The 14,798-nt window shown below is 44.3% G+C and overlaps 1 protein-coding gene across 18 annotated transcripts in view; it reads right to left on the reverse strand.

Moving 5' to 3' along the window:
* HHAT (hedgehog acyltransferase) overlaps nt 1-14,798 on the reverse strand; it is a 318,442-nt gene that overhangs the window by 89,966 nt on the left and 213,678 nt on the right. The window contains exon 11 of one of the 18 annotated variants that reach the window (XM_023247997.2): nt 13,920-14,310. The exons of the other annotated variants lie outside the window; for them this stretch is intronic. Within the exon in view, the coding sequence (XP_023103765.2) occupies nt 14,226-14,310 (85 nt within the window). The 3' untranslated portion in view covers nt 13,920-14,225. Of the gene's footprint in view, nt 1-13,919; nt 14,311-14,798 lie in introns of those variants that run through there. 18 annotated transcript variants of the gene reach the window in all.

The following is a 14,798-nucleotide window of genomic DNA, read 5'->3' on the forward strand; positions in this document are numbered from 1 at the left end:
ATTCCCATGCTCAGTGCTTTATAAAGTATTTCACCTGATTTAGCATTTTTTAGTGTCTCAGAGTCATTTTTGTGAACTTAAATTATCATCGTAGCAGCAAAGCATGATAGTTCTAGATTACCAGAGGGTCCAACTCACTATGAGATGACAAAAAAAAAAAAAAAAAAAAAAAAATCCAATCCATTTCCACTCAAATAAATCTGGCGGAAACTTATAACACCTCCAAGTCCAGAGGGAGGAAGAAAGGATCTCAGAAGCCATCTTGTTTATGGATCCCTGTACCACACCCACAACCAGAAGGCATCCAGCCTACACCTCAATACGTTCAGTGACCGAGAATTATCGACTTCTGGAAAAAGTCTTTTCTACCATTTTTTTTGGCAATTTAGATTGAACAGAACATGCTTCTCTGTACTTTTCACCAATTAATCCCAGTTCTCTTTCTGAAGAAACATGGAACAAAGGTAGCAGGTCTGTAGCCAGCAGCCTGTCAAATATCTGATGAAGGTCCTCCTCTCTCTCCAAAGGCTTAAATTTGCAGGTGACATATCCTCAGTTTCTTTATTCATTCTTTTATATCTGGTTCCAAATCTATCATAGTTCACTCTTTTCTAGATATCTCCTCACTTGTCCGAGTTCCTCTGGGATTATGGTACCTGAAGCATATTGAACATTTATGGAATGACATGAATAATGAAAGACTAGGAATACCCATTCTTTTTCTAATCATATATTCATATAATTGACAAATATTTTCTAGGCATCTACTACGTTCCAGGAATCATGCTAAGCACTGGAGACATATGGGAACGTGTCATGTAAGACTGCCCTCACAGAGCTTGCATCCAACCTGTCATACTGACAAAAACCCGTGAGGACATTGGTTTCAGGGCAGCCTTACCTCATGCCAAAGGTTACACTCACTGCTTTTCTGAGAAAGTCAAGATCACCATATGAGAGTGTCTTCATCTTCTTCCCTAACCACATACATCTTGGCACCTATCCACCCATTCATTTGTGTTCCCATAGTGGAAGGGATGGACTTCCCATGACTAAAATGAACTCTGCTCTTTGGTTTTCTCCCCTTCGGCCTCATAAGGGACCATGCTCCATCAGTTATTCACCCCTCTCCTTACATCTTCATCCAGCGTATGTGAACTGATTCTCTCCTTAGCATACACATTCCAGCCCCTCTCATTTTATAAACACCTTTATTTCATCCCACAACTTCTACACCTTCAGTTTTGATCCTAACTTCTTTTCTTCTGAGCCACTTCTCCATATCCTTGACAGAGCAGGCCACACACAGTCTCTAAGTCCACCCCTCCCACCCACTCCCTAATCTACTGCAGTCTGACTCCTGCTCCTCCCTATTCCATTTAAACAACTTTCGTCAAGGTCATTAACATTCTCCAAATTGTCAAAGCCAAGGGATATATTCACATCCTTCTTTCCATGTCTTATCTGCCACATTTGGCTTTGACTGTGCCTTCCATATCTTATTACTGTAGTATGACTTACATTCATTTTAGAAAAATTAGAAATAGATACACTAAAAAATCCAAAAATAACTACCAATAACCTTTTTTGTATATCCTCTTTGACATTTTTCTATAAATGCACATAGATGTATACTGCTCTTAAGAATAGGATCAGGGGTGCCTGGGTGGCTCAGTTGGTTAAGCATCCAACTTCACCTCAGGTCAGGATCTCACGGTTCATGAGTTCGAGCCCCGCATCAGGCTCCGTGCTGATAGCTCAGAGCCTGGAGCCTGCTTCAATTTCTGTGCGTCTGTGTCTCTCTCTGCCCCCTCTGCCCCTTTTCCAGCTCATGCACTGTCTCTTTCTCTTTCTCTCTCAAAAATGAATAAACATTTAAAAAAAAAAAAAGAATAGGATCATGTATCACTTGAGGAAACTGCTCTGTTCATCTATCATGAGGATACTTCCGTTTTTTTTTTTTATATTTTTATTTAAATTCTAGTTAGTTAACATACAGTGCAATATTGGTTTCAGGAGTAGAATTCAGTGATTCATCACTTACACAGAATACCCAGTGCTCAACACAAGTGCCCTCCTTAATACCCATCACCCACCTCCCCCATCAACCCTCAGTTTGTTCTCTATTCCTTCCATATTCACATTTTTTCTTCCCTTGGCTCCAGTGAAACCACGCTCTTCACTTTCCTTTCACCTCTAGAGCCATCATTTCTCAGTCTCCCATCACAGGCTTCTCATCCTCTGCCTAGTTCTAAAAACTTCAGCAACTTCTCTCCCCAGACCTCTCTGTGTTCACACCGGGAGACTGCATCGGCACATTAACAAAGCAATTACTGGAGCGTGGGTTCATCTACCACATGAGCCAGCTAGTCAGCCACACACAACAGGTAAACAGCGATGCTAACATACACAAGGTGCTCGGGGCATGTCTGCTACACTAATCAGAAGGCAAGAGGAAGGGGGAGAGGAGTTCTAGTGAGGGCTACTGCTGGGGAAGTGACTTGGCACACTTGAAGACCAACATAAGGGCAAGGAAAAGAAGAAACAAAGGATGAAGGCAAAATGACAAAGAAGCATCAAAACCAAACTCCCTCCTTTCACACCTTTGCTGCAGGCTGGACGTGTCATGGAATTGCTGAAGTGTGTGACAGAATGGGCAAGAAGTAGCTCCTAACTACCCCCTCACCATCAGCCTCCAATAATCGCTGTGCAAGGAGACCCCTATGAGGTGACCCTGAAGCAGCTCTCCCTGGATTTCCCTCTGCGGCAGAGTTGAGGAACCCTCCCCACCAGGCTTCCCACCCATCACTTCATAGACTGCCTTCCACTACCTCACCCCAATTTCACCTTGCAGCCCCTTCCCAGATTAACGTCATTCATCTGCCAAACCCAAATGATCACCCTCACCTCGGACACAATCTTTTCTGCTATTCTTAAATTCTTAGGGTTTTTACAACTACACAAGTTTCCATTTCACTTTCTTGACTGCACAGAACTGCCATAGGGCTGAGACCTAGTATGTTACTTGAATCCATATCCCCAAATGCCCAATACACTTCTGTGTTCCTCTGGGAGCTTGCCATAGGCAGAACCACCCACTCCAGGGCACTAAGATAAGAAGAGGTCTTGGGGCTCCTGGGGGGCTCAGTCAGTTAAGCATCTGACTTTGGCTCAGGTCATGATCTCACGGTTCGTGAGTTAGAGCCCCACGTCAGGTTCTGTGCTTGACAGCTCAGAGACTGGAGCCTGCTTCAATTTCTGTGTCTCCCTCTCTCTCTGTCCCTCCCCCATTTGTGCTCACTCTCTCTTTCTCTCAAAAATAAACAAACATCCAAAAAAGATGAAAAAAGAAGAGGCATTGAAGCACAGTGGTTCTAACAGAGCATGGGTTTCCCCCAGGGCTCTAATGCCACCTTCACTTCTCAGTTGTGAGGCAGTGGCAGAGAGTTTATGTTCTCTGAGCCTCAGGTCTCTAATTGGTAGCATATAAAACCCATAGAGATGCTGGAGAGATTAACTGAGATATTGAAGGGAGAGAGTTAGAACAATGCTTGGCATACAGCAAGCACTCAAAAGATGTCAGATGTCAGCTGTGACAAAGAAAACACATTTAGAAGCAGTCAAGTAAGAGAAAGCCAAGGGCTCCTGCACTTCTTTCGAAGCATTAACATCCCCACATCCACTGTAACTTCAGAATTTCTCACCTACTCCCCACCTCCTGACCCTTGATGACTGGATTAAAAAGAATTTCTACAAAGCACTCTTTGGACAAGCATCACATTCCTTAACAAACTGCCTAAGTGGAAGCCCCCAGTGTCAACAATCCAGGTTAGAAAAATACACATTATTCCTAAGTATCTTCTCTAATTAGCATTTGTATGATTTGTACAGCTAATATACTTTACACTAGAGAGTGTTCTAGAAATATCAGTAAATTCCCCATCTCCTAAGTGTTCACCAGCTACCTAAAGTTGAACTGGCTTATTGCATGATATTTGTGAACTGTAATCCTGTAATTAAGGCCTCATCGGTCCCTGCAACGCCAGTGCTCTGTAATGGTTGGTATAATGTAATCAAGTTTAGGTCATATTCAGTTAGTCTCTGTTATTCTCATTCATTCACGTATTAAGTCAATACCCACTATGGGCACCCACTATACACCAGGCATCGCTAAGTGCTGGGGATACGCACACTTCAGTGATGTCTCTGTGCAATTTTTACGGCACTGGGTAGGTCTTGTTTCACCATCTCTAAATGAGCCTTCATTAAGGATTTTGTTAAGTGGCTCTTCGTCACCAGGCATTGTGCTGGGCACGGTGAGGAAGATAAAGATGCTGGAGGTACAATCCGTACCCTCAGTAAGTTTATCGTCTGGTTGACAAACAAAACAAACACTGAAAAACACAGCAGTGTAAGGCAGTGTAAGAAGCACCAAGACAGGAATCTAAATTAACATTTATCCAGTACCTTCTACCTGCAGCCTCTTGGCTGGGCACCTGCCATATTTAAAACTAGGAGGTAGGTTAAAAACCGTCAATTTTCCAGATGAGAAGACGGACTCACTGAGTTCAGACGTGGACTCAGATCTGTCTCTGAAACTGGCATCTTATCACCATATTGTGCTCTTAGCTCAACTTTGTCACCTAGACCTATTTATGCATTTATACTGATTTATACAAAATTTATGCAATGAGGTACAGAATCATTGTTAAGTGTCTTGCTCGTATTTTAAAATTATGAATAGGTTTGTTTTGGCTCACCCTAAACCTCAGCTAGGGACTGGAATGTGGCAAAGAATTCTGTATTTAAGCCAGGAAAGCAGGGGGTTACTATCATCGTATTCCTCAGTTCTTTACCTGAGAAAAAGTACATGTGACAGAACCCTGCAGAGCACCTGGCTCTCAGTAATCATGAACTTCTGCAGTGGACTGGATTGTGTCTCTCCCCAGATTACTATGTGGAATCCTAACCCCCCAGTGTGATGGTCCCGAGAGGAGAGCCCTTGGGAATGAGATGAGTGCCCTCATAAAAGAACCCCAAAGAGCTCCTTTGCTTCTTCCACCGTATGAGGATACAATGGAAGTCGGCAGCCTGCAGTCAGAAGAGAATTTCCACCAAAATCTGACCACGTGACACCCAAACCTTTACTTCCAGCCTCCAGAAGGGTGAGAAATAAATTTCTGTTGTTTATAATCCACCCAGCCTATGACATCTGTGACAGCAGCCCATACGCACTAAGACAGCCTCCATTATCCCCATGGGCAGCACAGCTCAAGGTTTGGCATTTCTGAATCTGCAAAGGCACCCAAGTCAAAAAGAAAGGGAAGGGGAGTTTATTTTGATGAGGTACCAATAGTTCATTTTTGCTTTTGTTTCCCTTGCCTCTGGAGACATGTTGAGTAAGAAGCTGCTGGAAATAGAGGGTATTATGCTAAGTGAAATTAGTCAGAGAAAGACAAATATCATATGACTTCACTCATATGAGGACTTTAAGACACAGAACAGATGAACATAAGGGAAGGGAAGCAACAATAATATAAAAATAGGGAGGGGGACAAAATATAAGAGACTCTTAAATATGGAGAACAAACAGAGGGTTACTGGAGGGGTTGTGGGAAGAGGGTGGGCTAAATGGGTAAGGGGCATTAAGGAATCTACTCCTGAAATCATTGTTCCACTATATGCTAACTAACTTGGATGTAATTTTTAAAAATTTTAATTAATTTAAAAAAGGGAAGGCACATCCACTGTGCTCTCCTCTGCTCATCTTGACTGATGATGTCTTTGCCATCCCCTTTCCACCGGCTCTTTCCAACCAAGAGCTGCATACCACAAACATGGCTCAGAATAATCCAATTTTGAGAAAACCAGTAAAGCATGAGAGAGACAAGATACACACATTCCCATTTTTTTCTTCAAGTAAAAATAACTTCGAGGAAGCCAGTTATGCTCTCATCCTGCTCTTTTTCTTCCTTTCTCACAATCTTAAAGAGAATAAAATAATAATAATGATACCACCACCACTTTCAGAAACTAAACACCAGCTCAAAGGTAGAGCCCTGGTCTTTAGATGGTACTAGAGAGAGAAAATGGAGGACTGAGTGCCCCAATAATGTGGGTTTCCACATGATTCTAAGATTTCGTGGTAAAGGAAAGCACAGGAAACCTTTTACAGAGTGGCAGAGTTTTGAGGCGGTCAAACCAGAAGAAACAAACAGCGTGTTGTGGGCTAAAAAGCCTGTAGGGCCTTCTGACGTCACAGTGGACGACAGCCCTCAAATGGCCTGACCACCACCAGAGAGGGTCACTCCCAAGTTGTTTCAGACTAATCAGGTTCTTGGCCTCATTAGAAATGCTTCTGGGTGAAAATGTTGTAATTTCTCAGATAATACGTTGTGGGGTCTGGGACACATTGTTTCACTAATGTCTCTCTCTCTCTCTCCCTCATACACACACACACACACACACACACACACACACACACACACACACACCTTCATTTTCCTGGGTAAGGAGCACAATGACTAGATGACCAAAAGAAGGGACCAGTCACCACAGAGCTGTCAGTATAGCAACACAATCAGGTTGAATCCTGGCTAGGCACATGCAGACCAGACGTAGATCTCCACCGCTGACGTGTGGCCCCCCAGAACACTCAGTGGGAAGACCAGGCCATTTTTGTGGATGGCAGCATTGAATGGTGGAAAGATGCAGGTGTAGTAGTGAGCTAGGCCTGGATCCAAGGCCTAGCTACTGCTTATATCATCAGCATGACTATCCGAAGGGAGCTAAAGTCTGTGCTAAATAATATATGCTGAATGGAATTAAAAATTCAATCTATTATTACTAAATCCTGCTTCACATTAACCTCTACTGACAAATCTCTCTTCAGGCACTTAGAATCTACTCTAATGATTCAACAGCTATTTACCAAGCACCTAATATGGGCCAGAGATTAAATTATTTACTTCCAATCGTAAACAGAATAGACATAGGTCTCTACTTTCATGGAGCATTCTAGTGGAGGAGACTTAAACAGGTAAACAAATGAATAGGTGATATACTTTCATTAATTTCTGTGAGGCAATAAAGCAAGATAAAGGGCTAGAGTCAGAGCACATAATTTAGAATCCCACCATAGACGGCACTGTGTTACTATGCGTTCCTATGTGTTAATTTATACCCTGAACTGGGAGATAAACCTCTTGTACATACAAAGCACATGTTGTAAGTCTTCATTCCCTCTGACATCCATTAGAGTGCTGGCTACACAGTAAATGCTCAGAAAATTCTTACCAGTTGAGTAAGAATGAGCTGACTAAAGAGTATTCTGTAAGTTAGATATCATCTAATCCCATGAGTTACTACTTGACATCATTATAAAATAGAAACTTTGGAAATGCAGTCTTGTCACGACTTCCAGACCAAGAATTCTGATATATACTTCTCATCCTTGCAACAAATCTGACCCCAAGAAAGTCCCAAGCCACCCATTTCAATTTCTTTGGGCACCTTTCCCAAGGATGCCCCATCATAACACATACCAGCCATTGAACCCCAATCTATGACACCAAACCACAAGAATAACTGAAAAATTCTAAATGGATCAACAGCATCTTTCCTCTAGAGCCGTTTGGGAGGTTTGAAGAAAAGGGCAGAGATTGTTTACCCAATTGAAAATGAAAGTATTTTCCTTCCTCACTTTTCCAAAATTCGTAAGCCCTTTCAACCAGCAACTCTCAAAACTGACCAGGAAACAGCAAGAAAAAAAGTTACCAAATCCATTTCCTAATGCTAGAAAGATTATTTTTCCTTCCCTGTCCCTTCTCCCTAGCAATTCTCCCACTAGAATCCCTAAACACCACAACCACTTAAGCCAACAAAAACAGATATGTAAGACCCAGGGGTAAGTCCTGGAAGGTGCCAAGGGTCTGACCTTCAGGACACTGTATCCTTTGCTTCCAAGTCAAGTAACAAAAGAATGAAACACAGGGTCAGCCAGGTAGGAGTCACTACCTTCGATTAAAGCACCAACTATCCTGATTCTTTCTGTAATAGGGACCCATGCTTTGTGAAAAACATTTTATATTCACTTGGCTTTCTTTTATCCAACTACCATTTGTTGGATACCTTTCAGTAGAGGGTCCTATGCTAGGTGCTATAAGCAATTCAAACCTAAGAAGAAAAATCTTTCCCATCAAGTAACCTGCAATATAGTATTACCTCCAGATACAAGGTGGAATCAACCATTATCACCACCTAAGCTCAAGAAAATACCCTGGGGATCCTGGTCCACATAAGGTGTACCCACTTGCCCAAGACATAGCTGAAGGTCAAGTAGGAAGACTGTTCTTCTGGCCCTCTAGAACATGTGTTCAAATGTCCATGTGGACCGTTGTCATCTGACCTATTCCACTCACATACTCCTGGCCACCTAGATAATCAGCCAATAATCTTGCCCACTCCTTTCCTGATGTTAGTCAACAAATAAGGCCCTGGGTGTCTATTACCCAGGCAGGAAACATTCATACCGAAATGTAACTTGAGTTATGATCTTCAGGCTGAAGAAGATTCCAACTTTTCAACTCTGAACTAGGGGTTTGTAGAGGTGGAAAGGTGGGGAGAGAGGAAGCTGGCTAGTCTCATATTCACCTGTCATCCAAGGAAACTGATATCTGTGAGGGTATTTACTGTAGTGAACCGGTTCTTGACATAATGCATTCTTTCTGGGGGCGCCTGGGTGGCTCAGTCAGTTAAGCATCTGACTCTTGATTTCAGCTCAGGTCATGATCTCATGGTTCTTGAGTTCTAGCCCTGTATTGGGCTCTGCACTGACCATGCAGAGCCTACTTGGGATTCTCTCTCTCTCCCTCTCTGCCCATCCCTGCTCGTTTTCTCTCCCTCTCTCTCTAAACAAATGAACATTAAAAAAATTTTTAAAAGATCTTCTTTCTGTATATTTATCCAGCAATTTACTGTCAGTTAATAACATAGTGCATTTAATGCCTTCAATAAGCTGTATACCCAAAAGTTGGTCCCAGCAACACAGAGCCTCTCTTCCTGAGGTCTCTTTCTCATCCACGGGTCTTTGGCACCAGTGGCCCTTTTCCATGCTCCTTTAGCCTCTCAGGGTAAGGACTAGGTATGGGTGACAACCAGCACAACATATAGGAAGCATCATGGAATTTGAGTCCCATGCCCCTACATCCTTAATGCTATACCCTTCTTGATGTAAAGGGACAAAATGCCTAAGCCCTTCAGGAAGTCACTGGCTTTGAGCCAGTTTTTCAGTGGCACTGAATTATGCTGAATCTGATACACTTACTCTCCCAGAACAAGTCATACTCATTTGTGAGTGGCTGGTCAGGTTAGGGGTGAAGCCTGTGGTCAGTGGACTGTTATTTTGGGTAAATTATATGAAGTTAAATTCCATACTTTCAGTCTCATCAGTACCAGTCTCCAACTCAAAGAGCTAATCAACAACATCTGCCAAACTACAATCAATTAAATGTGGCAAGAAAGCAGAGCTGTGGTGTCAGGCTTCAGACTGCTTCTGGGTCTGCAAGATAACGCATGTATGTGTGCATCAGTGGAAAGAAAGGACACATGGGGATAGGACAGTGATGTAGTACTGGCCAGACAACAGGGTAACAAGCCTCCAGCACCTGGTGAGTGCAGGGAGCAGTGGGGAACAGGATGGTTGTGCCTGTTTTTATGTAATAATGCACTTAGCGAATGCCTGGGGGCTGAACACAGCCAGGGCATCTAGCGACAATCAAAAAGAAACAGCCCTTGCCCAGGTAGAAATGACAGTTTAGCAAGGGTAGAGTCAAATTATAGAAGGTTTTCGGTTCTTGCTCCTTTAAGAAAACCTAGAGAAAGATACTGTTTAAGAGGAAATTCTTGGGGCGCCTGGGTGGCTCAGTCAATTGAGCATCAGACTCTTGATTTCAGCTCAGGTCATGATCCCAGGGTTACAGGATCAAACCCTGGGTCAGGCACCATCTGAGTGTGAAGCCTGCTTAAGATTCTCTCTCCCTCCACCCCTCTCTCCTGCTCACGCATGTGTGCACTGTCACGCGTGCGCTCTCTCTCTCTCTCAATAAATAAATAAATAAATAAATAAATAAATAAATAAATAAATAGGGGCACCCAAGCTCAGTCAGTTAAGCATCCAACTCTTGATTTTAGCCCAGGTCATGATCTCACAGTTGGTAGGATTGAGCCCTATGTGGGGCTCTGCGCTGACAGCATGGAGCCTGCTTGGGATTCTCTCTCTTCCCCTCTGTCTCTCTGTTCCTCCCAGGCTCACGTGCTCACTCTCTCTCTCTCTCAAAATAAATTTTAAAAATGTTTACAAAAATTCTTAAAAATAGGAGTGCCTGGGTGCCTCACTCAGTTAAGTGTCCGACTTCGGCTCAGGTCATGATCTCATGGTGCATGAGTTCAAGCCCTGCATTGGGCTCTGTGCTGACAGCTCAGAACCTGGAGCCTGCTTCAGATTCTGTGTCTCGTCTCTTCTCTCTCTCTCTCTCTCTCTCTCTCTCTCTCTCTCTCTCTCTGCCCCTCCCCTGCTTGCACTCTTTCTCTCAAAAATAAATTTAAAAAAAAAACATTTAAAAAATTTTTAAAAAGTTTTTAAACTTAAAAATAAATAAATAAAATAAAAGGAAACCCTCTGCAGAGTCAGGAAACCTGAAACAGTACTGGAAGGGGCTGGGGGCGGGGAGGGGGGGGTTATTACACACTCCTTTCCCAACCACCACATGGTGGACACAAGCTGAGAAAAAGACAGTGCTGGAGAGAAAGAGGAGGAGCCAAAGAGCAGAGTAGAATGAACCCTCTGCAGACCACAGTTCTGATTCTTCATAAAATACTTTTTCAAAGGAAAACTGTCACCGAAAACAAAACAAAACAAAACAGAAAATCAAGGGGAAGAAAGGATTTAAAGAGAAAAGAGCAAAGATGGCTGCTCTTATGAAAACAGGGACTCCAAACATCAACATTAATAAGCGAATTTATTGGTGGCAAGAAATTCCAATCAATACTAATCAGGCTCAGCTGGCCCGCTTTTCCTTGCTGGTTTTAATGACACTTCCTAGCCCTTATCTGATTGGGACCCCACACGCATGCATACTAATGAGGCCACCAGCACAGAATTTATTGCTGGGCTTCGAAGGAGCCTGATGGGCACCATGTCTGTCCCCGAGTATCTGTCAGCCAATATATAAGGATTGCACCATTAGTTCAGTTGGCTTGTTGGTTAGCCCCTAAAGGTTTCAACCTGTATGCTTGATGGCTACACATGGCTGAATCCTGTCATCTAACGGTTATGAGGAATAGCATGTGGAAAACTGGCTGGTTTGAAATAGTGCAAACTCCCCTCTGAAAATAGAAAACCAGAGAATTCCTGCTTCGGACGGTGATTGAATGATGGCCTCTCCTGACATTTCCCTAACTGTCCAGCTATCCCATAGCATTTCTCCCCTCCCATAGACACCCCCTTCTTGGGTGCCCTTAACAGGATCTCAACCCAATTCCAGGACTTCCGCAGCCATTTGTCCCACAGCTCCACTCCCACACACAAATTCTAACACTTCTCCTTTCTGCCCAGCACCCCAGTACCTGCCCCCAGCACAGGCAGGAGCTATCGTGCATTCCACCAGCCTGGAGAGAAAGACAGTAAGTTTTGTGGACAAACGTCTCTCCACCCCTTACGTGTGCTTTACCTCTGGTGTCAGGGTTGGGGGTGGGGAGGAGCAGGCAGAAGGAGGTGTTCTTAGGTGAGCGCTTAGAACAAAATGGCCATCCTCTTTCTTTCACGCTGCCCCTGCTTCTTCAAAATGGCCAGTGGTCAGTTCTTCCTTATGGCAATGTGTCCAAACATCAGTCTTTTGTGGCAAGTGTTTATTTGTTCTTTGGAAGGAACTCCTCCTCCAGCACCTGCATATGAGATATCCTTCTCAAGTTCACCACCATCCTCTGGTCCCTCTTAGAGGAGGCTCAATCCATATCTTCTTGCTTCTGGGACTCCTTACCTTGTGGGCAGCCTTCTTGGCAGGTGGGGAAATATGAAAAAGAGAAGATACCAGCAAGATGGTCAAGCCCAGCTACCTTCAAAGGGGCCCATGCAACAGACATGAAGTTCATGTACTCTAGCCCTGCCAGATGACTGACAGGAGACTGATTGATGGCATCCCTTCCAGACCCTCCACCTCTCTCCTGACCCTGTTTTCAAACCACGGCGGCTTTGGGCATTCTCCAAACCTGGTGGCTTGATGACTTTCAAAGGTGAAGCCATCGCTAGTCCTCATTTAACTGAGGAGTAAGACTTTGGGGCACCCCCAATATTTATGAGTTATTCTCTTGGGGTCTTCCTCTCTCAGTTTTAGAGAGGAGTAACATTCCTTCTCCTTCCCCCAAGATATAGGGAAAAGAGGACATGAATAGCATTTCTTTATAAACACCTCAGTTCTCCTAACCCTTCCTCTTCCCTCCTAACCCTTCTCTCTTTCAGTCCCTTACTATGGTCAGGAAAGCGATGGGAAGGGGCCTATAAGGCTGCTTCTCTGACTCAGGACTTTCAGTAAGGTCTGGGAGCACTTAGAATTCTGAATTATGAACTGACAATGTGGAGCCATTTGGCTCTTGTCCCAGCTTTGGGTCTTCATCAGCTCCACGGAATAAATAGAAAACTCTTGTGGCTTCATGCTCCCAAAGTTACCCACTCTTAGCTCAGATCTCCACTGACCACATGAGGCACCTTTTAGAAAGACTTGATGCCATACAAATCCATCCCTAAAGACAGGCAGCCCAGGGAAACCCATTCTCCTGGGCATGGTTTAGGGATGGCATCTTCCCATTTAAAGGACTTCAGCACCTTCAAACTGGAAACTATCCCCTTCCTTCCCAGCGTCTCTCCCAACACACACACCACACCTACCTGTGTACTCACACACATGCTTACAACACCTCCATGGGGACACACACACACACACACACACACACACACACACACACACACACACACACACACACACACACACCCCTGACTCACACAAAGTGAGAGGGGCCTAGTCTCTGGGTAGAGTGAAGAGTGCCTTTGTCCCCAGACCCAAATCTCAACCTTTAGGAGCCAAACCCTCCATGGATCTCTCCCCAATACTTCACTCAATGGTGCAATCACTTCCTTGGCCCTCAGAGTAAGAGTGTCTTTGCAGCAGAACACCAAACCAAAGTTTGTCTTCTAAAGTCAGGAGTACCAAGCAGCAAACTGAGGCTACGCCCCTAGTTGAACTAGGGTAGAAGGCTATGGTTCTCCTAGAAATAATTAATTAATTCAACAAGTATTTTTGAGCCCCTACATTATCACAGACACTCTGGAAGGCACTGATACAGCAGTGAACAAAACTTATAATTACACAATTAAAACAGTGGGTGGGTGCCCTCATCCTAAAATTATTAACTTATCTTTTTATTGCCATTATTATTATTATCACTATTACTACTGCTGCTGCTGATTTATCTTTCTGAAAATGCCTGCTAGACAAATCATGGGCATTCACTGCCCCCCTCCCTGTCTCTCCACACACAGTGTTCATAAACCCTGTCAACCCTTGATTTTGCTCGCTCATGCAAGGCTTCGCATGCCTATGATGTATGACAACATAAACGGAGCCTGCTCCACTTGAAATTTTCAATAAAAATACAGATCTAAGTGATGAATATTTTATCCAGTGAAGAAAACAATTTCAGGGCCATTTCTAATAACATGTCAACCCAACAGGAGTGGGAGGGAGATGGAGAGTAATGAGGTGGATAAGCACCAGAAGAAGCCAAGGCCCCAGGCAAACCAGATTGAGAGAGAGAGAGAGAGAGAGAGAGAGAGAGAGAGAGAGAGAGAGAGAGAGAGAGGTGGGGGGAGGACTGAAAGCTCCGAGCCCAGCCCTGTTTGCAGAGGGGAGACTGAGGCCCACAGAGAAGTGATTAGGGAAGCTCACATTGCAGGGGCCTAACCCAGCCAGTTCTGAGTGCCAGATGTGTACCTCTGGCCTCAGGAAAGGGTATTTGGGGATGCTCAATGAGTGTTTAGAAGGGATACAGATGAAATCTGAAGGAGACTGTGAAACTCCACTGCTGAGTGAGCTATGACTCCAAAATGCGCATAGGTTTGGGCTTTATTACTCTGCGTTTTTGCACATTCCTGAGGTTCCTCTCTCCTGCTTTCATGGGTGTGTGTCTGTCTTCTCCACGATCCTGGAAGTGCCTCGACAGAAGAAATAATGTCCCTCTCCTCTGCCTGAAAGGTTCCTGAGGAAAGGGAAGCCATGTAGCCTCTCTTAGCCCTAACTCCTGGGGGAGCCCCGATAGAGCATGAAGAGGGGCTCAGGCTGAGAGCAAAGGAGAAGCAGCAGGGGCTTCCATGCTCTGAAAATTCAGCGTGGGGTTCAACATCACAGAATTTGGCCCTGTCTGTTATAAGCCAAGAAACCAACCTTGGTTCCTTCCATCTGGTCAGTGATGAAGCCACCGGGGACAAGAAGCTTCCACAGCTGCCTCTAGAAACCTACCTTCTGCTCCCCTCTGCAGCCCCTCAGTCTCCCATGGCTAAAGGAAGATGCTGAAGCTTTAGGGCAGCCCCTTCTGGGAGGCAGCTACATCCATAACTTGTCACGAAGGAGGGGATTATTATGGTCCAGCCTCCTTGTCTCAAGGTGGGACAACTGTGAAGGGCAACCTGGCTCTACAGCTACCCGTGGGGTCTACTAAGAAACACCTCTCAGCAACTGACAGCAGTT

Source organism: Felis catus, chromosome F1, assembly GCF_018350175.1.
Source record: "Felis catus isolate Fca126 chromosome F1, F.catus_Fca126_mat1.0, whole genome shotgun sequence".
NCBI classification, from domain to species: domain Eukaryota; kingdom Metazoa; phylum Chordata; class Mammalia; order Carnivora; family Felidae; genus Felis; species Felis catus.